Here is a 23,957-nt window from a genome sequence, read left to right as displayed (position 1 = left end):
CCTATTTCCATTCTAGCAATAGTGAATCTTATGTCCTTAGTCTCTACACTTCTAGATTTAAAGCGCATGCAAGAGAGTGGTGGGATGAAAGACAATATCATGTTAGGATATGTAGAAAGTCCTTCATTCGTGATTGGTATGAATTAAAATCTTGCATGAGAAAAGAATTTGTGCCTTCAACTATTAAGAGAAACCTACACATATTGAGAGATTGCATTGAAGATGGAAAAACATTTCTTGAAATATTAAACGCCAATGGTTTCCTTCTTCAAGAACTAGAATTTGAAATCATACTTAAGGAGATGAAAACTAAGAAGATAGAGTTGAAGGTTAAGAGACTACAAAAAGAGATTAAGGAAAAGAGAAGAAAAGAAGAAGAGAGAAAGGAAGAAGAGAGACGAACAAGAAAGAGAGAAAGGAAGAAGAGAGACGAAAAAGAGAGAGAGAAGAAGAAGAGAGAAAGGAAAAAGAGAGAAAGGAAAAAGAGAGACAAGGAAGCGAGAGAACATAAGGGGAAAAGCGAAGAGAAGAAGAAAAGCAGAAAGAAGAGGAAAATAAAGAGAAGGAGCAATTGCTACTGAAGGAAACTTCTACTCTTACAATAACCATGGAACCTAAAAGGGACGAGTTCTCATTCTTTACTTCTTTTCCAATCATTGTGCACTCTTCAACTATTAATTTTTCTTTTAAATCAATTGTCATTCCATATTCTGTGCAAGCCTTTTAAAAATATGGCAATTCGAATCTTGAGTTACTATTACTCTTGTGGAAACAAGTAACTCAAGATATAAGTCAAATAAATTGTAAATGTAGACTTCTAAATTTTTCCCTTACTACTTCTAAGAAAATCTTTTTCAAAAATATAAGACTTTCATTTTGTCTTCTTATCTTTGCATACATCTTCTTAATCATACTAATTTTTTCTATCTTTTGTAGATATATTTTTGATCTAGGAGGAAAACAAAAATCAAAGTTGTGCTTCTTTCTTTGTTCCCAATTTGAGGAAAAATCGTTTTTAAAGAGGGAAGGAATGATGAAAATTCCTTTAGGGATTTTTCATCCAAAGAAGTATCAACTTAGACTAAGACTAAGAAAGGGAAGTGAATAAAGACTTTCAACCAAAGCTCTTTCCTTATCTAAGTCTTAGATGAATTGCTTTGCTAAATAACATTTGCATTGTTTTGTAGGCCTTAAATAAAGGTTGAAGACCATGGAGAATCAACCAAAGAAGCTTGGAAAGCCAAAGGAAGCAAAAGAGTCAAAGAAGAGAAGAAATTAGGTGTTTTCCGGATTAGAACTAATGCCTTCTGGATTGGAAAACCAAAGAAGATTGACTTCCGGATTGTAAATTCACCCAGCCACCTACACCATGCGCTCAGCCATTTTTGACAGCTTTTACACATTTTTAATGTGTGCTTGGCTGAACCTTGCGTCCTAAGGTCCTTAGCTTCTCCAGCACACTTCATTTGTCATTCTTAGAAGCTTAGCAAAGTTAGAAATGGAGTCCTCTCTTCACCTATAAAAGAGAGGCTCTTCTCCATGTAAATCTTAACTTTGATGAGATAATGAATTGTTGTTGAGTTTGCTCCAATCATATCCTTAGAGTTCAAAACTTCTAGTGCTAATTTCGCAGCTCTTCCTCTAGCTTTTTTCCCCTTTGGAAGGCCTTCTGAGCTTGAGAAATCTCACACTCACCAAACCTCCACTGAACCATTCATCAAACACTTGGTGTGCACTAGAAACATCCTTCACTCCTCCATTCTGTTGCGTCCATTCTGAGTTTGGGAGAGCTCTCACTTGAAGTGTGGAGCTGCTTCCATCATTATGGGCCTCCAAAACAACAAAGTAAATTTTACTTTCTGGACTACTAAATCAAATTACAATAACAAAGTCGATGGATCAATTACAACACTTGCAATCGAGCTGTCAATCTGTTTAGGATCCTTTCTATTGTGCCCGAGAGAGTCTAGGGCAAACATTTCCATCGATGGAATCTTCACGGCGTAGCACCACCAATGCCCGTCATGGACAATTGGGACAAACAAGTGTGTGTGTGTGTGTGTGTCAAAACATTTACAATAAACCATCTACGTTGTGTCAAACTACATTGTATGACATTAAATTTCACTCACAAATTTAGCATTAATTATGTCATCAAACCCAATGATCTGGAAATGGACATGGGGCGCTCAACAACTGCACAGACCTGGCAGCCCAACCCTGCGATAACAAACAGATTCGCCCAAATTCGCACAATCTTGAATTCCAAATGCATCCATTCCATAATGTTTTCAAACATATTTGGAGTCCAAAATCACTCCACAATCAATCATAATCATCATAAACACTAACATATCCATTTTCTCATGCAAAACCAACTCTTTTAGTCACACACCAACCAGATTTTTCTGCATAATTTTCTAGCACTCAAACAGCCCCAAAATGTGCCAAATCCATCCGAAAATAATTTATACACATCACTCATTCGTCAATCATCAAAACAGATTTGAAATAGCATAATACTCAAGTGAATTTCTCAAAAACTCATCATCAATTTTACTCATCAAAATACACCTTTGGATTCATTCTTTTCTACACATAAACTTTTTACAACATCAAAATCTTGACGGTTAACTCACCATATTTCCATCTTACCAAAGATTTCCATACAATTCATCCATCCAAAATTCATCAACCAACCAAAACACACAATTTTCGTATTTGATAAAAAAGTAAGTTGAAACTCCCTTATTTTCCATCCCATTTCACAATCCAATCCATTAAAAACTTCATATACATGTATATCAACATGGTAGAACGAAAATCCACCATCAATCCAACATTTATTCATCAATTTTCACAAGTCTTTCATCATAAAGTTCATACAAAAATTCATAGATCATAGTCATGGTAATAACTAATTTCAATCAACCTCTTGAAATCATATCATACATTTAACCAAATCAAATTTCCACACACTTCATCATGACAACATCTAGAAAAAATTTTAGAAATCAAGTTTGAGTTAACTCCCCTTACCTCTTAAAGACCTCCTTTGCAAACCTTGAATCCATTTCTACAAATATTTTTCAACAAAAACAACCATTAACCAACATTATTGAAAGAAACTACAAAAGTTTCAATACAACATTTACTTACATTGTTTTGAAGTTGTTGTGCAATGGAATCCATGACTGTCAAAAAACCATTGTACAAAAGATAAGTCAAAATAACCTAACAACAATCACAAACACAAAAAATTGAAACTTTGCACCCAAAACCACAACAACCACAAAATGATCAACAACCCTTAAATGGTAAAAAAATATTAAAAACAACTAAAACTCACCGAACAAGTTGAAAGGATTAGCGAAAGGAACAACGACAAACTTCAAAAATCATGTCAATGGTGGTTTTTGCGTTTGTTGGGGGTTTGAAACGGTGAAACAGCAGCAGACAACGCTTTGGTGAACGACAGCGATCCGTTGAACGCTTCTTTGTCAATGAACGACCGGTTGTGATCAAGGGAGGTTTGTGGGTGAGAGGACGTTCTTTCTCGTTCTCGTGGGTTCTCTCTCAAAAAAGAGATTTGGAAATTTGAAAACCCCAACAGTGCAGCCCGCTAAATTGAAATCTCTGTAACTCCAATTGCCAAGCATTTCCAAGTCATTTTAAATTCTTTTATTCCTTTTCACATGGACCAATACACATAAATAGTGTCTAAATATATTGTTAAAGTATCATTTTCTAATTATTTCAATCAAAACTATTATAATCATTATGGTCCATATATACTCAAACAAAAATAGAAAAAAATTGATTTAATAAATATTAAAGAGCTATTAGAGGATAATTATGAGGCAAAAAAATTGGGCTTCTAATAATAGGTTTGAGCGAAGCCCATTAAACTTCACTGGGCTTTATTTATCAAATAGCAAATGGCATTTACCACTTACAACTCTCATTTTATTATCCTTACATTTTATTTATACAAATTTACCTAATTACTATTTATATCTATTTCCTTTTCAAATAAAGTTTCTTCGATCCAAGTCACTTTACCTCTTGGCTTCTTCATTCCTCGACTCACATAACTGTGATTTCTTTTCATTTTAATTTATTGGTTCTCTTTGTTTTTTTTTAAAATGTTGCTTTTATTAGTTTATGATAATATATTTTAATGCTATGAACCGAGTTCAGAGTTCAAATATTTGACTGATCATCAGTTCAGAATAAAAAGTAAAAAAAATTATGAATATATATATATATATATATATATATATATATATATTTGAAATCAAGATTATCACGACAATAATTTTGTGTTAAAGTTTAGATATTAAAAATATATTTAACTTTAATAAATATATATATTAAAGGTTAAATATGTTTTTATTATCTAAACTTTATTACAAAATTATAATTTATGTTTGTCTGGAGGTGTGATACATCTTGGTTTCAAAATTTTAAAAATAAATTAATATGATATTTTAATTCAATTATATTAAAAAATTTTATATTTAATATTAAAACAAAAATGTATTAAATAATATAAAAAATTCAAATATTAGTACAACATGCGTTGATATGTAAAAAAAATTAAAATAATTTAATTAAAAAACTATTTATATATTTTTAAAGTTTTAATATCAAAAAGACAAAACAAATTTTAATTTTATATTAAAATTCATACTAAAAACATATTTAATCCTAATTTTAATATCATAATTCAACTTCCATCACTATACAACCATCAAGAATGTAGATATACTCTTTTCATATCCAACAAAACAAGTACACATCAATAATATATTAAAAAATAAATAAATAGTTGTTTTAAAACTAGAAAATATACTAATGTTATTTAACATAATTTTAAGAAAGATAAATATAATTTTACAAAAAAAAAAAAGGAAAAAACTATGTATATAGTTTTGTCTCCGTGTTTTGAGATTATTTTTATTCCTTAATTAAAATTAAATCTCCACCGCTATTATGTTTTAACTAAATATGAAAGAAATGTGCCCATTAATGGCATATAAATCCAAATTAAAAATAATTGTACAATTTCATGTTTTATTTTAAAAGATATTATATCTTCCTTGTTTTTTTTTTAAAAAAAACACACATAGAAACACGACATTCTCCTTTTGTATTCTATTCTATTGAATAACATTATTTTAAATTAACAGGCTTGGAAAATATGTATATAAATTTAATGCTAAGTAAATTTCCCAAAATTGTATTGAATTGAATTAATTACATATTATTTTTTACATCAGACAACTATCTAGAACACTGTCGTCTTTTTCTCTGTTTAACTTTAACAAGAAACATTGGTCAAGTGAAATATCTCAATTCAAGAATCACACACATTGACTAAGGATAAAAACAACACCTTCAAATTATTTATTCTTCATTTATACAAATTTTCACATGTGATCATAGTGCATTCTACACATACACAGGCAAATACTTAATTAATTTGTAGGAATCTGAATTATGGTAAAAAATTTGAAGGAATCTGAATTTTCCCTTGTAACATTTATTTAATTAATATCTATTTATAAAAGAAATCTCTTATTTTTATAGCTTAATTAAGTGCAAGTTCAACAATCTAAAACAAATTATTAACATGTAGTTATTGCACGAAATTACATTGCAAATGGAAGGAAAAAAACCCTACATATTTAAACTCACTAAACCATTGAATTTTGTTGCATGAAATTACGTGGGTTGTAGAATGGTTATCATTTCCATTTTTGAATCTTGCATTCTTGAGTAGTGTTAGCACATATTTTCCAACATAAACGTTATCACTCAATTGAATTAGTCAAATTCCATCAACACCAATATTTCACTAAAATAATAACTACGTTCACATAATCAACACAAAAATATTGCATATTCAACGCTATGCTCAACAATCCAACACTCTTGTCTTTGCATTCAAAGCCAAACTTCACTATCTTGTTTTCATCTTTCGTTTCTTCTTTATAACTTTTAATTTTCTTCTTATAGTTTATTACACCTACCAATAATAAACTTATTATTCAAATTTCATTCAATCAAGCCAGATATTTAACAACAAAGTAGAACCATTCAACTTTACATCAACCATCACCATTGGCTCATTTGCACATGCAAGACCTTGTTTGAATTTTGAAAATGGTATCACACAATTGTCACTTTCTTGAAGCAATTAATTAGTATTCTTGTATAGACATGAAATTGATTCCATAAACAAAACCTAAGAATATATTCAAAGTTTCGTCTTGTTATATTTTTAATTCACTAATTAACCAATAACACTAATTTAATTTAAAATTAAATGACTTTAGTCCTTAAATTTTATCATAAAAACTAAATTCATTCAATTCTCAAACTTTGATACAATTTAATCTTCAAACATTAAAAATGAATGAATATACTTTTTAACCAACTAAATTAAATTATTTTAATGTGATAAACGACGTTTTTAACTGACATTTGAATTGTTTACACATTATAGTTCAAATGTTAATATAAAACAATGTTTAACATATAAAAAAATTAATTTTGATGAATTAAAATGATAATATACATTCTTTTTTAAATATTTAAATCAAAATATATCAAAGAAAAGAAATAAATTCTAATTTTGCATTAAAAATATATGAACAACAATTTAAACTTTTAAATTATTGTATAATTGTTGATTTCAAAAAGTTTTGCCTATATTACTAATCAATTTGTATTAGTTAATCCATCCATTGGGTTTCACCTTATTTTTTCTAATCGTAATCTTGAATTCCAAAAATTGAAAAGAGAAACGAGTCAAGTATCATTCTTTTATAGTGATTAATTAATATAGAAAATATAATGCCGGCTATTATTTATTAGTAACTAAGGTAAGTAGTAACCAAACCAATATACACTATTTTTTTTTCTTTGATTCTATTATTAGTTTTTAACGAAAGTCTTGAGCTAAAGTATATTATATACATTCATTCAAAGATGAGTCAACAAAAGTTATCGCATGAAACCAAAATGATCCCATACTATGAAGAGACTGCGGTTAACTGCTCAATCATGACTCAGAAGTTATTGTAATGAATTTGTGGTCAACATTGGACAAATTGAAAACCCAAATATGTTTACATCATAAATAAATTATAAGCAAAATATGATAAATAGAAGGCACGTCAAGATAAACTTAAGCCACTCATTTTCATGCTAAATTGCTGCACGTATACCCCATTTACACTTGGCAAACACAGCTTGGTGCCACTTGTGGGCCAATAATGTAATTAAATTAAGTCTATTAAAAAATCATTTGTGGGTCCATTGAATAATTTTCTTTAATAATTAAGAATTGGACTTTGAAAATTAATATAAAAAAAATTAACTTTTTATAAATCTACTTGTAATTTGATTTTAGTTTTAGTGAATATAAAATCTTCAATATGTTTTTTATTGTTGAAGATTAGATATATCGAATGTGAGATTCAATTTCATGAATAATAACATGATAGATATATAATAAAATAAACTATGAATTAAAATGCAAACATTACATTTTATCTTTTTATTCATGAATCTCATATCTTAAACATTAGGACAACATGTGTATAAACTGTTCTGAAATCAGATTAAAAAAATTTGAGTTGAACTTTTAAATGTTTCAAGGAAACATAATAAAAATTGATAGTGTCGTGGATGTAAAAGTTGATGGTCAACATCATTGTATAACAATTTGTAACATCCCGATTATATAATAATCAATATTATATAATAAGGACGTTAACATTCAAATATAGAGAACAGTCGGAGTATGACGTGTAATTAAATGTGAAATTACAGTCATCCAGAAATAAAAGAAACCGAAAATTTAAACTTGAACATTTGAAAGGATTAAACACTACGAGTGTTTAATCAAGAAATTCTAAGAAGACTATCCTGCAATATCAGCAACCTCTAGCTCTTGCTCCAAGGGAATCTCTTCGACAACGTCTGCTCCCATCCAAGTGGATGATCATCGCCAAAGAAACATACACAAACAGCACATAACGAAAACAATGCAAGGGTGAGCTGGATATAAAAGCATGTTATACATATAACATAGGTATTTCATATAATCATACTTAGATTTGTATAAGAGAACAATTAGAGCATACTCATTAAACCACAATTCACCTACTTACACGACATGCAAAAGTCATTCAAACATGGTAGACTAACATTAAAATACTTGTTACTTTATACTCCGACTTGTTACTTCATAGATAAACTCGTCCGGACTAGAATGTATGTAGAGCTGGGGCGGGTTGTGCACTTGTGATGGTCTCTACTGCTTTGCAAAGCCATTGCCGAGGGGTTTCACCCGACCATACACAAGGTTAGTCCGTTACCGCGGAATAGACCTCCAGTGATAGCGCCTACCCTAGGACCTCCCTCTACTCCCACCACACGCGTCAATCCTCTCTAAGTGAGAATGAAAGACCGTTGGAGTGTAGGGGTAACCCCCCATATGGAAGCCTCTTACATTCATTCTATACACTAACCGATCCCACCGAGAGATCTTAATTTCCGATTTAATTCCACCATTTTGACTCTCATGATATTTCTTTTGGAACCATGTACATCATAAACCACTTATAACCATACCCTTTCAACCAATCTGGATTACATGAACATGCATTCATAAATTACAACCGAAATATTTAAATAGCATAACTTACTCTTACTTTTAACCCTAATTATGAATAATCAGATACCACCATATTATCCCAACAATTCCAACATGTTTCATACATTCACATAATTCATGTCATAGATAATATTCCAAACATTAGTACACATAATTCAATCCAAAAGCAAAGGAACTTGAAATTCAACATATTTGTAAAACACTATTTGGACGAGTACTATTCACTGGACACTATTGGACGAACGCTCACTCACTGTTTGGACGAACGCTCAAATAAATGTGTTAAAGACGAACGCTCACTCGACAAATGCTGGACGAACGCTCAACTATTTGGACGAACGCTCACTATTTGGACGAACGCTCACTGCACGAACGCTCTAGGACGAACGCTCATTGGTACGACCGCTCGCTGAGACGAACGCTCACTAGACGAACGCTCACTAGACGAATGCTGGACGAACGCTCAACTATTTGGACGAACGCTCACTATTTGGACGAACGCTCACTGCACGAACGCTCTAGGACGAACGCTCAACTATTTGGACGAACGCTCACTGGACGAACGCTCGCTGGAAAGGACGAACGCTCACTCATTGTGAGGACGAGCGCTCAAAGATCAAACCTTGACAAGACCGAACGCTTACTATTTATACCTACAGAAACAAAATCTACTAAGACCGAATGCTAATATCACTAAAACTCAACAAGAACGAATGCTGACGAACTCCTAACAGTATGAGATCGAACGCGCAACTTGGACGAACGTTCAATATCTGGACGAACGTTCTTAGGCATTTGGACGAACGCTTAGCAGGCCTCTTCCTTGGATGAACGTCCAATTCTTAACAAATTGGACGAACGCTAACTGAAAACCATAAATGGACAAACGTTCCTAGCTATTGTGGACGAACGTCCAATTTGAAACCAAATTGGACGAACGCTCTATAATTTGGACGAACGTCCAATTTGAAGCTAAATTGGACGAACGCGCCTACAAAATTTCAGAATTTGCAGAAACCCAGAAACGAAACCAGAACCCAATTATTCATCCCATTCTTCCCAGATTTGCATCAAATACAACATATATCATCAATTAAACAAAAGATCTAGCTCCCCTTACCTCTCGAAGACCTCCTTGAATCACTTCCAGAAAGTTTGATCTTCTTCCAATCTTTAAGAGTTCTTCACTTCTTCTCCCTGCAAGGACTCCCCTCTCACCAGATGTACATCCCAGCTCCTCCTCTCAGCCCTTCTGAATTTGGTGCAACTTCCACGGTACTCTTTGGTTGGCTGGAAACGGAAGGAAGGAAGGGCTCCCTTCCTCCTGCTGCTCTCCCGCTCCCTCTCCCATGCCAAAATGAAAAACCCCCTTTCCTCAGCTTCTTCTCTACCCTTCAATAATGCTCCCCCAAATTAATGAAAAGGTGGGTACCCACCGTGTCCCACCTTCCTAAAATTCACGGGTCTTACACAATTTATTCTTAAGAAAAAGTAGTTACTTTTTAAAAATTAATATAATTATTTTGGAAGATTAATACATTCTCCTAATTCGATTGATAATATGGATTCAAAAAAACTAATTAAAATTCTCAAAAACTAGGTAAACACAGTTCGCTCTATTTTTTTAAAAAAAAATCTTTATGTGAGTGGAATATTATATCTATATATATATATATATATATATATATATATATATATATTAATTCTTATATACTTATCCGAGACGGAAGATTTGCCTTTTCTAAAAGAAATATAGTTCATCACTTTCCACTGTAGTTTTGATAACGAAGAAGTATAGAATTATGTTAATTGGAATACAGAAACGTAATAAATATTTTCTATTATTTAACTGTGAACTGTTATATAATTTAAAATACTAACTTTTGTGATATTATTTTCAAAATATTTAAGAGAATTTAGAGTTAATAAATAATATGGAATGTATATTTATGTTAAATATTGTTAGTGAATATTTGAAGCAGATTAAAAGTGAGAGGTTTTGGGTGCAGGGTGTGCATTCTGTAATGGCAACTGGCAAACTTAATTAGACTGAAGTAGCCATCTTGGACCCAATCACCACTATTTTTAAATCTACTTATTCTGATAAATAATTTATTTTTATTTGTTTGTCCATATTTCTTCATTATATATTATTTATACTGTTATCTAAATGTAATATAAATTTTATAACTGTTATAGTATTACTTTTAATTATACAATTTTAGTCTTTATTCTATTAAAATAATTTTATTATTTGATAAAACATATAACTGTATAGTTTTTCTTTTTTTTTTATTTCCTTGTGAAGTGGAGAATTTGGAAGAAGAAAATTGAGAAAATTAATGTATACTTTGTAAAGCTGTCTAAATTTATCTACATGGTAAGAGATTTTTTCTATGAATTAAAATTAATTTATGTGCAATTTAAAATAAAAAAGTAGAAAAAATATATGAAAAAAACTTTTACACATTAACTTACTTACAAATAAATTTTAATTCGAAAAAAAATATTAGATTAAAATATTTTTAAAGAAAATTGTTCACATACATTTTCCTAATTTATCTGTTTACATAATGAATTATATTTTCCGCTGAAAAAGCAAGAAGGGATTTTAATTATACGCCATATTTATTTTCATATAAATGAATTTAATTTGAGAATAAGTTATACAATTATTTTGTTAAAGTTATTTTTCTGAGCCATTTGAATAAGCATGTGGTAGCAATATAATATATATAGAAGGAATGTTTTAGAGTCAAAAGACAATGTATCACGATTTTGCTTTTCACCAAATTGTTCTTTATTGAAGATTTGGATGTTAATTAAAGTGAAAGCACATGAAATTGCTTTACTTTATATATACCTTTTATCTTCTTGTCTACATCATTATCAATATTCAACAATATACTATTATAGACCACAATGCAAAAGTTCTTTTGGTGTAAAAGTTTACACAATAAACAATAAGATAATAAAATGAAAAACACAAAAATAAAATGCTTCACGTATTGAACAAAATAAAAGTTAATTTTTTTAATCAATTTATAAAAAAAAAGTATGTCACGAAATCAATATGCCATGTCAAAAGTATGAAATGAACTTAATAAATTTGAGTTAAATATATATTTTTTTCACCAAACTGTTTAAAAAAAATCTATTTCATTTTTCTTGGAGGATTGAAGTAGGAAAATGTATTGGTTTAAACTTTTAACCAATATGAGCCTATTAAATTATTGGAACAGATAATATATTTTTATTGTCTTTATATTTTATAAAAGTTATGTAAAATATTCTTTCGAATAAAACAATAAACATTACATTTGTTTATAAAGTATTATTTCATCTTTAAGTGACATGTATAAATTTATACTTTATGATAAAGAATTAATTTTTTTTTTTGGGATTATGATGAAGGCAAAGAGTAGTTTTGGGTGAGCTAAATGAAAAGAGTTGAGCAACCAAATTAAGCAGACATAAAATAACAGCCAAACAACACCCACAATTCCCTTCAAAGATTCCTTTGTGTTCGCACTGACATCTCTCAACTTCTTATTTGTCTTTATATTCCTAATTTGACTTTTCACACCTAAAACCACCCAATTTCGACCTTTATTATACCTTTTACTTCGCACATGTGCTCTCTATAAATAATGTGCTAATTTTGTCCATCAATTAACAATCACTAACTTTATGTTTTGACTTTAAAAACAGGTATTACATTCACTCCTTTTATAACTTTCTCAAAATTACTACTAAAATTTAGGATTAAATATGTTTTTAATCCCTTAACTATCAAGCGATTTTGTTTTTCGTCCCTATTTCAAACTTTATACCATTTAATCTCTCTCCTTAAGAAAATCATAATTTTTGATCCTCCAAAACCAACGACATTAAAAATCAGGTGAGGTGAATAACGGTGTTGTGCCACGTGATATTTTCATGCTTCTCTCCTCTCGACCTCTTTAATATTCAGCCGCTCAACACTCAAAATGCTTAAACACTCATCCAGAGCGTCCCTCTGAACATATGCTTCTCTCCCTCCTCACCGACACTGTCGCTTTCCTATCTTCGTCACCGTCCACCGCCGCAACCTCCGTCCCCCTCCCCAACCGCCGTCTTCCAGAGAGTTAAATAAGTTTACTTCAAAAGATTACATTAAGATTAATGTTTACTGTTTTTTTTTCTGCTTGTTCCACACATAAGAAAGTGCAAAGAATCAACATGGAGATATTGAAGCTTTTTATGATTGCATTAATGCCAAATCTGAAAGTACTGTTGCTTACTGTTCTTGGTTCCCTCCTTACCATGAATCGTTTCAACATTCTAAGTGAATCTTCTATCAACAACATGAACACTGTAAGCTTCTTCTAACTCAAACACTGTCATTTTATCTGTCTTTAAACATGGAAAAACTTAAAAATTCAGTAACTTTTCTTGATTGATAGATTTTTTTTTTAATTTAGATCAATATAAAGTTAAAAATAAATAAATAATATCAATCTAATCTTGAAAATGACATATAATTGTGGTTTAATTTCTTCACAAATGGTGTATTTTGTGTTTTCTCCTGCTCTTGCTTGTAGTAGTCTGGCAAGTACCATAACCTCGCTGCAAACTGTTAAATTAATTTGAAGTAAACATATTTAACTCTTCCTCTTCTTAGGTTTGTAAACTTCCGTTATTGAAGGATCCAAAACATCTTCGGAACACTGAAGAATGATGCCCATTGATGTAGCTTCATCCCAGTGCTCTCTCCCCTTCTCAAAATTTCCACCTCTACAAGATAATAGCTTACCCAATCTGACTAAAAACTATTATTGTTCTAGATGGATAGAAATTTTATCAAAACTAAAAACTATACTTTTATCTGCTATTGAGGTTCCTATTATTTAAGGAAGAACCACGAAGAGTGATCTTTGACGTGGAAGACGGCGGTTGGGGATGGGGACGGAGGTTGCGGCGGTGGATGGTGACGAAGATGTAAGGAAAGAGACAATGTCGGTGAGGAGGGAGAGAAGCAGATGTTCAGAGGGACGCTCTGGATGAGTGTTTAAGCATTTTGAGTGTTGAGCGGCTGAATATCAAAGAGGTCGAGAGGAGAGAAACATGAAAATATCACGTGGCACAACACCGTTATCCACCTCACCTGATTTTTAACGTCGTTTGTTTTGGAGGACCAAAAATTATGATTTCCTTAAGGAGAGGGATTAAATCGTACAAAGTTTGAAATAGGGACGAAAAACAAAATCGCTAGATAGTTAAGGGATTAAAAACATATTTAACCCTAAAATTTATCCTATAATTTATATATAATTAATAAAAAATCAAAATAAATACACATTTTAAGCTACTTACTGTAAAAACATCCAATGTATTTATGATTACACACCACTTACTTTCGTGAAATTATATTATTGTGTTTTATTTTTTTAAATCTAGATTATGTCGGAGTCTTTTTTTTTTCACAAATTAATTGAGTGTATTATATAAATGAATGAGATTATTTCGAAAACATATTGTGTTATCATCTTGATAACAATTTATAAAGATCAATTAACAAAGATATTTATACATAAGTCAAATTAATAAAACTTTAAACAACCCTAGAAAGGTAATCACCTAGATAACATTAATCTAATTTGATAAAAGTTCACAAATTCATTGTAAATAGTATTGTTCACGAAATAAATACTAGATAAATACTATACACTTATTACAATATAAGTTATCATTTAATACACATACATAACTTCAGTGTTAAAGTGTCTTTTGTATACACCCCACACATCTCGGACATTAATGATATCGAAAAGTGTGATATGTTTGAAGAGGGAGAAGGAAATAAAAGATTCTATAAAGAAATCATATGTAAACATATGTGATTGTGAGACTTCTCAATCTCGTAAGAACATTGAGACTATTTTTTTTAAGAAAATTATCTTATCAATGTTTTTTTATATTTAAAACCTTCTAACTCATTAAAATTCACAAAACTAGATATTTTACTCTAAAGCCAATAAAGGATATGTATTAAGTGTATACAAAAATATATGGATATGAATTATTGTTTTACAAACAAAAGAACAAGAGTTACAAAATTTAAGATGTTTTCTATATACTTGTATTTATTTGTATACCTGGTAATGTTATTGTAACTTACAACACAAAAATAGATTGTTGAAACAAGTTTTCACCATAAGAAAATGTATATAAAAAATACTTTCTAATTAACAAATTATAATAATTAAAGTTCATTTAAATACTAATATACAACAACCATACATATCATAAATACATCTATATATAAAAGATATATACTCAGAAGTGAAATATTAAATGACAATTGTTGGAATATTCATATGAATGTTTTAGTAGATTTGATCCAATATAATATTTAAATTTACAAACAAAACCAACAATAACATATCAATGTAAGTTTATTACAACTTAGATGCACATCTACACATGTCACATTGTATAAGAACTCTCTCATCAACTTCTCACTTCTTATATTATTTTATGACTTTGACCATCAACAAAATAAGGATTTGTTTATAATATAGGTGTTAATATTACTTAATTTACAAATCAAACAATGATTCATATATTATAAAAAAATGTGACTACAAATTTATATAATTCTTATCACTCTCAAAAACCATTTTCATAAATGTAACACCCCAATTTTATTAGCAGCTTACAACTTATAAAACAAGACGTTATAAGATTGATAAAAACAAAAGTGATTGTCTAAAACTATAAACATATGATATTAATATAGTTATTAAAAACAAAATAATTATACTAATAAAACATATCTAAACTAACTAAAGAAAACTACTAGACGACCATGTAGAATACTCTACAACATTTTATCCTCCACAAGAGATGCTTCAATACTTACCAATCCTCTACTCACACCAATAAAGTTATTATCGCAAAAGAAATAAACAAAATACATAGGAAACACCACAAGAAAACTACAAGATAAGCTACTGTGCAAAAAAAAAAAATTTTTAAGACAATTAAATAATATCATATATAATCTAAATATTTATGAAAAACAATAACTCATATAAACACACATAAAAAGTTAACACTAGATTCAATTATCCGAATACATGCTTTTGACATTGGTTTTCACTGTAGGTATGCACGTGTAGTAGTTTTTATACTCTACAGAGTCATAAACAAATGAATCATTACCTTACTCACAAGGTTAGTTCTCTTGGCGCCTAAGACCAAAGTAGTTCAGTAGCTAGGATCTTATGTCATTCTCTCCCCTATGTCATTCTTCTCTATATATGATTTGAATGATTGATAGTATATCAGGATACCTCCTTATTAAACCCTTAATGTCAATGCATACACAACCACATCACTGCAAAGAATTTCTCCTTGAAATTCTCACAACATTATCACCATACATATCCACAAAATATCATTACCTCAATAGATTATCGTAATAATCATGCACATACATAAAGTCTGTTTTAAATCTATCTTAAATAGTCAAAGAAGATAAACAGATTCACACATACACACTAGCGCTCAAAAGTGGCACACAATGCTATATTTCTTGCAAAAGGTGCCACTTAGTCCTAGTCATGGCGCTCAACGTTATTTTTCTTGCAACAAGTTGCGCTCAACAACACTTTCTAGTGCTCAGTGTCCTAGAGTTAAAATGCTTCAGACCTACAATATAAGGATGACTATCAGTGGCACCCTGCACCACTCAACGCTAAACCATTTGCAAAAATGGGTGTTGATCAATACCCTAGCTCTGCTCAACGTTATAGCATTCGTAATATAAAACATTCAATTGTTTAAAACTTGTGCTCAGGTAGAGCTAAAAATGCTCCTAAACATGCTAAATGAATTGGCGTTCACGCCAATCTGCCACCACTCAATGCTGCATAAAAAAAAAACTGACAAAATTCTATGATTTAGGGAAAATGGAACATATTCAAGTGGTCGAATTGGTATTCCCTTCTTAGTACTTTAGTAAAAATAGCTTTTAATATCAAGACACATACCAACTAGCTCAAATGATCATATCTTAAGTTCCTCAATCAACAACAATTCACCTAAGACAACAACATAACAAACATCCAACATAAATCAAGTTCAATAGATCAAACATCATCATACTATTACATCATGCAAAAACGTTCAAGATATTACTAGTATAAAAATAGCGTACAACGTCGAATATTTTGGGCCTTTTACGTCGAATTTGAGAACGACGTCATATCGGAAGATGTTAAATTGACGTCGAATTTAAAAAATTTGACGTTAAATTTAACATCGAATTTTATCAATAAACAACGTTAATCAATTTTTTTATTTTTTTAATTAATTGTGATCCTTTTTTACAACTCTATGAGACCTGAAAAGCAGAAAAACAACAAATTTCAGTTTTTGATATTTGTAAAGTATGAACTATGATAGCTTCCCTTACTTGAGAGACAAATGAACTTGCTCTAAGGAACCCCAAAACCTTTCAAGCACACAAGATGTCATATTTATACCTAAGAACAACATAAATATGATCATGATACACCATTATAACCACTAATCAACAAAAACTCATATACATGACTAAAAAACGCATGCAAGTGAAAGAAGACTCACATGCAACATATAACCAAAAAAGACCAAGAAAAATAACTGAAACTCAACTTACACAAACGAAGAAACGATTCAAATTGAAGAGCTTGCCACAAGAATTAATCATATGATTTCAATTATTCAATCAAACGAGTAGAGAAAAAGAACCCTTATAAAAAAGTCAAAGAACTCTATAAAAGTGTTTTATAGAAATATTGTGTTTTAAAATAATTAAACTCATTAATAATAAAATTATTTATATTAAAATAATTTAGTAATAAAATAATCGACTTTCATTTTTTTTAAACCACTATAAAATGTAAATTTCTAATCCTTACAATAAACATACATCATTTATATAAAAATAAAATCATAAATCAATTAAATATAAAAATTAAGTTTTATTTTCCCTTTATAATGAAAATTCATGTATAATTAATTAAGTACAAGAGAAAAATAGAAAACGAGAAAAAAAATTATTTGAACAAAGATTTGATCGAGGGCAAAGATATAGTTACATTATTCTTGCTTGAGTGGAATAATGTAACATATGAATATATATTATATTTTCCTTTGAGAAAAACATTTTTTTTACTAAAAATATCAGAAAATATCATAAATCAACATAGATATTTAAGTTAAGCCAGGGTGAGAAAGGGATTAAAGAAACTATTACTTTAATTATTTTTTAAAACTTTTTTTAATGTAAAATTATGTACTAACTAAATCGTTTAATTTGACTCGAAACAAAAAAGAAATAAATACTTTTTTTCCACTTCAAACCATGATGTCACATTTTATTTCAAATTTATGGCCTGTAAACTTTTTAATTAATGTCATTTGAAATTTCAAATATACTGATAGGTGAAATCTGACAATGAAAATAAATTTACTTACTTTTAAAATATAAGGATTTAATTGGTTAAAAGAAAAATTCAGACAGATATAAAATCGAATGGACTTCAGATGAAAGGATGAAAAAAAATTATAAAATTTAAGTTTCTTTTTGTAAAAAAATAAAAATAAAATTGGTATATGCTTCAAAACATTCTTAATAGTGTAAATATTTTAAAAGAATTCAGTAATTGTTACAGAAAACGAATTGGATATAAACTATTACAATAAATGATGTTTCCAAATTGACGTGCGAGAATAATTTTTATGAATCACGTGTTCTGCAAAACTTGTCTGATAGCAGATTGGTACAACAATATTTTATGTTTCTATATTTTTAGAACAGTTACATTAATTATTAAAAAAATGTAATTTATTTCTAAAATAATAAAAAAAATTAGTTATTTAGAAGATATTAAACAATAACAGACCTTTTCATCTTTCAAAAAGACAAAAAGAAATGTTAATTATTATTGAAGGTATTAATTATTACTTTGGTAATATATAATTTATAATAATGTTTTTTTAAAATAATTTTATGCAATCAATTTGACTTTTTTTAAGGACAAATATTAGTTTCCTTGTTGGAAAAAGGTTAAGAATAACGTTAATAAAAAACAGTAACTTATGCTGACATAGGCATGCTTTCTAATTCAGTATTAGAATAAATTATTATAATATTGAAATAAATAAAATATATATTTAAATTATTGAAGGTGTAAACATCTTGTAAGTATTTTTGTGAAATTATGTTGTTACTAAAATATAATTTTACGAATCAATTTAACACAAAAAACTTCAGACTATATATTTTATATTATTATTAGATTCTAATATTGGAAACTATTTTTTTTTTTTACATTTACAGAGTTTAAATTAAAATTTTCATTTATTAATTGTTAAATTAATATCGTCTCGTATATTTACGGAAGACATTTATTATTTAAAACAAATTGTTTTTAATTCCTTTAAATTATAGCTATATGTTTTTATATTAATAAACTTAGTCCATAAATAAATAAATTTAAAAAATTTGTAAAAATTATTTGCCTTAATTCGTAAATACAGTTATTGTCACGTCCCATTTAATTCAGTGATGATTCACCTCTTTGCTTCCATTAATGCTTCGAGCCACGCGTCCAGCACATTGAAAATCCACCAACGAGCCATGCATGCGCGCCACTTGTCAAAGTGGAAACTTCTGAAATCAGTGGTGGAGCACAGGTGTCGTGTAGAGGGACGCTCGTCCGTCTGACAGTGGGTTTTGAACAAAAACAAATTTTCTGGAAAATCTCCCACTCTCTACGCGCACCTTCTTCTCTTCCAAACTCAGACTTTTCCTCTTCTCCTCCATCTCTCTAGAACCTCCCAAACTTCTCTCTACTGTAACTCACCAAGCTCTTCTCCGAATTCCATTTCAGAACCGTAGGAACGTTCGTCCAGCTGTGATCTTCCTTTTGGACCGAACAGAATTTGAATCTAAGCTGGTAAGTTCCCTTCTCTAGTAGTTGTCCATTTAGGGTTTCATGCGAAACCATGCTCTCGGTTCATGCATGGACTGTATCTGAGTAATCTCTGATTTTGGTATCTAGATCAAGTGAAAGTGTCTAGTGAAACTGAGGGTAGAACGCTGTAAGAGACAAACCCAACTTTTGCATTAGGGCGTACACTGCTATCCAGGTAAGGGAAGCTTATTAGATTTAATTCATATGATGTTCTGTACTGCATGTGCGTTTGTGTGATGCTTGAACTACGATTCATGATATTGGACTGTTGGTATATGAAAATGATTCTAAAATGATGTAATGTTCTATGGTTTGATTTAATTGAAAAATGAGTTGTATGATGAGATGATGTATGAAAATGTATGGATTTGTACTATGATTTGGAGTAAACTGATGTATGAAAGCCTATACTGGAAAATAATTGTATACTGAAATGTGAGTTTGAATATCTAAATCCTATGAAAATGAATGTTCGTATCGAAACGGTCTTTGACCGTTCGGTATTTCTAGTAAATTCTTTGAAATAGTCGAACCCTTTCAATTGGAAAGGATTATCCCTGAGGACGAACGCCCTCTTAAATATAGTTTTACGTTTGAGCGTTCGGCCAAACGTAGACATCTTGAGTGTTGGGTAAGAATTTGAGAAGCCTGAAAATGTCCCTTTGAACTCTTAGTCAAATTATTAAAGTATCTCATCTTATATATAAATTCCAAATTTTCTATGATTTTGAATCAGCGGATAGCCTCGACCTAAAAGCGTACGTTCTAAGTGGCGCTCGGTCTCAGACCGAACGCTCGTCCAAAAAAGTGTAAATAATAAGTAGCGCTCGGTCTTACACCGAACGCTCGTTCTTTCCGTAATTCTCAAACGAGCGGTAATAGCGTTCGTCCTGAATTGAAATAGCGTCCGTCCTGAATTGAAATAGCGTCCGTCCTGAATTGAAATAGCGTCCGTCCTAAATTGAAATAGCGTCCGTCCTGAATTGAAATAGCGTCCGTCCTGAATTGAAATAGCGTCCGTCCTGAATTGAAATAGAGTCCGTTCTGAATTGAAATAGCGTTCGTCCTGAATTCCCATACTCGTTCGTCTATAAATTTAAATAGCGTTCGTCCAATAGATCTATTGACGTTCGTCCTCTATTACAAAGAGGGCTGGACGTTCGTCCTTTTATGAAAGTGGAACTAAGAATGAAAATGTGAATAAGAGGAAAGATTAAGATGTGCGAATGGTGTAAGAGATGAAATTATGATTGTTGAATTTGAACGAGCGTTCCAGGGAGGAACGACTCTTGAATGGAAATTGAGAGTTGTAAAGTATGAATGTGGTAAGCTTAGCTGGCGGGTCATCCTGATATTCCGTGAGTGCCCGTTCTCAAGTAGAGAGGGGTATGTCATGCGTGGGAATGGCAGGAGGTCTTAGTCCATAACTGTAACTTGGCCAGAACGGACTAACCTCAGGTGGCTGCTGACGAGTATTACATCTATCCCACCTGGGTGCACGGACGTCGTAGCTACACAGAATTCATACAGTTCGGACGGTCGGTCTAGTATCAGGATTTGCATTGAGTTATGGATGAATTGAATGTATGTGTTATGATTCATTTGATATATTTGATATGTATGAAATCTATGTTTTGGCTTGAATTAAATTCAATAAGCTTACCTTGTGTTGTTCCTTGTGTTGTCGTTCGTCCATGAACTTTCGTCTTGTCTATGCAATGATCATCCGTGTGGATGTGAGCAGACGGAGAGGCGTTACTTGAAGAAACACTGGAAGAAGAAAATTTGGAGGACGCCAATCTCGTAGAGGTAGAAGTGAAGGCCGAACAGTAGCACGTTCGGTTTTTAGTTAGTGTATTTAGGGTAGCGGGCCGCTTGTGAGCGAGCGCCCTTTTACTTGTTGAAGATACTTGGACGTTCGGTATTTTATTTTGTAAACCGTTCGTCCTCATTATTTTGTAAACGCTCGTAGCGTATATTATGCTTGTAAGGCCGTTCGGCCATTCGCGAATTTAACCCCTCCTATTTTAAGACTGTTTTGCCATATTAATACATGTGATTATTCTAAGTATATAGTTGATGACAGTATAATTTTGGGATGTTACATATGCATTTTTTTAGTTTAATTCTCCCATGAGTCCTTTGTTTTAAAAAGACAATCAAAAAATTGATCATAAAGTATCAAATGGTCATTTTACAACTATATAATTTCCTGCGCTCCTTTAAAATTGTAAATTAAATTTTAAATTTTAGAAAAATAACATTTCAGTATGTGCATGTGAATGTAATAATATTTCTTTTTACACTTCTTGGTATATATGTGTATTAATATATTATATAATAAATTATTATTTTTAAATATCTATTTTAAAAAGTTATGTGTGAGATAATATTTAGTTAATTGTATTGCTAATGATAAATTAAACATAAATTTCTATCAATAAAATTTACTCAACTTTAAATCAAATCAAAGAAAAACATTACTATATAGAAAAGTGTATTAAAGCAAGAGTTTAATTCGAATTTAAAATATAAAATTATACTACATATTTTCCATTTAAATATTTAGGGTTGAGGGGATTTACATAGAAATCAATTACATATATGAATAGTGTGTAGAAAAATCAAACCGTACTAAATTGGTACCTAAAATTCACACCATAATATTACGTTACACATGCACACTACTACTCTATAAACCTCCTTTTCCATTGGAGAGAAAAGCCAAAAGCCGCCAATTTCTACGGTGGGTTCCATTTGACCGCAACTTTTCCACGTAAGAGAACATGGAAAGAAAAACACACAGAACCAAACACCTCCTTACGTGGAAAATATTACGTTTGACTCATTCTCATGTGACTGTCCGTCACCACCAATCTCTTATATATCCTCAAACTCTCTATGCAACCCTCTATCCTTCTTTACATTTTTCTTGAATCGTTTCATTCATCACAACACAACAAACCTTGATTCTCCCTCTTTCTTCTCTCTCTTTTCTTTCATTCACTCCTTTTGCATAAGCACACTCTCAAGCTTTCTGCAAAATGGGAAACTGCTTGAAAAGCCAATCGTCTTGCAGATATGAAAGTGATGATGATGATGATGATTGGAATTTTTTAGCAGATAAGGGATCTTTTGGTGCTACCACCACCACGGAGGTGAAGATCAAGATCACTAAGAAGCAGCTTGAGGAGTTGTTGAGCAAAGTGGACGTGAGGGACTTGAAGGTGGAGCAAGTTTTGTCTCAGTTGATGGATCACAGTGGAGGCTTCCAATCATTTCAAAGGCCATGGAGACCAGCACTTCAGAGCATCCCTGAGGACATTTGAGACCTTCATATAACTATGTAGCTTGTTAGAGATGTGAAGTTCATGGATTTGGAGTTGGAGATGATGATGATGATGATGAAAAAGAGAATTGGCTTGTTGGGTCAATCCTGATTCTTGTGATCATCATGATGCAAGAGTTTTGAGGTTTACATACTGTATTTTATAAGGGGAAACAAGGGTTCTTGCAGGTGCTTGTAGATTTTGTTCTCTGTACATACAAAACTATAGGGAGTGCCCTTTATGCTATACTTTTTTAGGCCTTGTTTTAGTTTTCTTCTTTTCCTTTTTGTTCTTCATATTTCATGAGTTTATTGGATGTCAGATTATTTGAGGAAATGGAACGCGTATACTTGAACACTTTGATCAGATATAACACTGTTTTTTAACCATAATTGAGCTTTACTGTTATTAGTACACTTGAACACTTTGATAAGACATATATGGGACTGTTTTTTAATCAGAATTGAATTTTACTGTTATTAATCTGCATCCAACTTAAACTTGAAATTTCATTAAAAATGTACTCATAACTTCAATTTCGTTGTTTTGTTTTTCTCATAGTGAATGATCTGCTGCATATTATGCAGTACCTTGTGGTTGCAGGGTTTATAGCAATCTAAAAGCACTTAGATTGTGAGTTAATTGCGCGTTTGGATTTGAAATGTTGGCTATTGATGAATCTGATAAAGCACTTTCAACTAAGTAACTTTTCTTTGATAATTATCTGGAAAAGTTAGTGTTTTAGAGGTTTTCCAATGTATGCAAAGAAAACGTACATAAAGATGTTCACTTTTGTTCTTGTAATTATTGACTTGACCTTCCCAAATTTGATTTTGATCCCTACTAAATCTCAATACCTTTTTTTTTATTTTTTTTATTTTAGTTTCCAATTTCTTATCACCCTTAAGTCTTGTAATTGTTCAAGTTTGT

General features: G+C 30.8%; 1 protein-coding gene across 1 annotated transcript; it reads left to right on the top strand.

Moving 5' to 3' along the window:
* The first annotated feature begins 22,617 nt into the window (after positions 1-22,617).
* LOC108318919 (uncharacterized) lies at positions 22,618-23,400 on the top strand. Its single transcript, XM_017549908.2, has one exon. It carries the CDS (start codon positions 22,743-22,745, stop codon positions 23,025-23,027), a length of 285 nt encoding a protein of 94 aa, XP_017405397.1. The 5' UTR covers positions 22,618-22,742; the 3' UTR covers positions 23,028-23,400.
* The last annotated feature ends 557 nt before the right edge of the window (positions 23,401-23,957 follow it).

The sequence above is a fragment of the Vigna angularis genome, chromosome 6 (assembly GCF_016808095.1).
Source record: "Vigna angularis cultivar LongXiaoDou No.4 chromosome 6, ASM1680809v1, whole genome shotgun sequence".
NCBI classification, from domain to species: Eukaryota; Viridiplantae; Streptophyta; class Magnoliopsida; order Fabales; family Fabaceae; genus Vigna; species Vigna angularis.
This window is presented reverse-complemented; position numbering and strand designations above follow the sequence as displayed.

Excerpts from the sequence above, each read along its gene's own strand:
- LOC108318919 (XM_017549908.2), top strand. The coding sequence starts at position 22,743 with ATGGGAAACTGCTTGAAAAGCCAATCGTCTTGCAGATATGAAAGTGAT.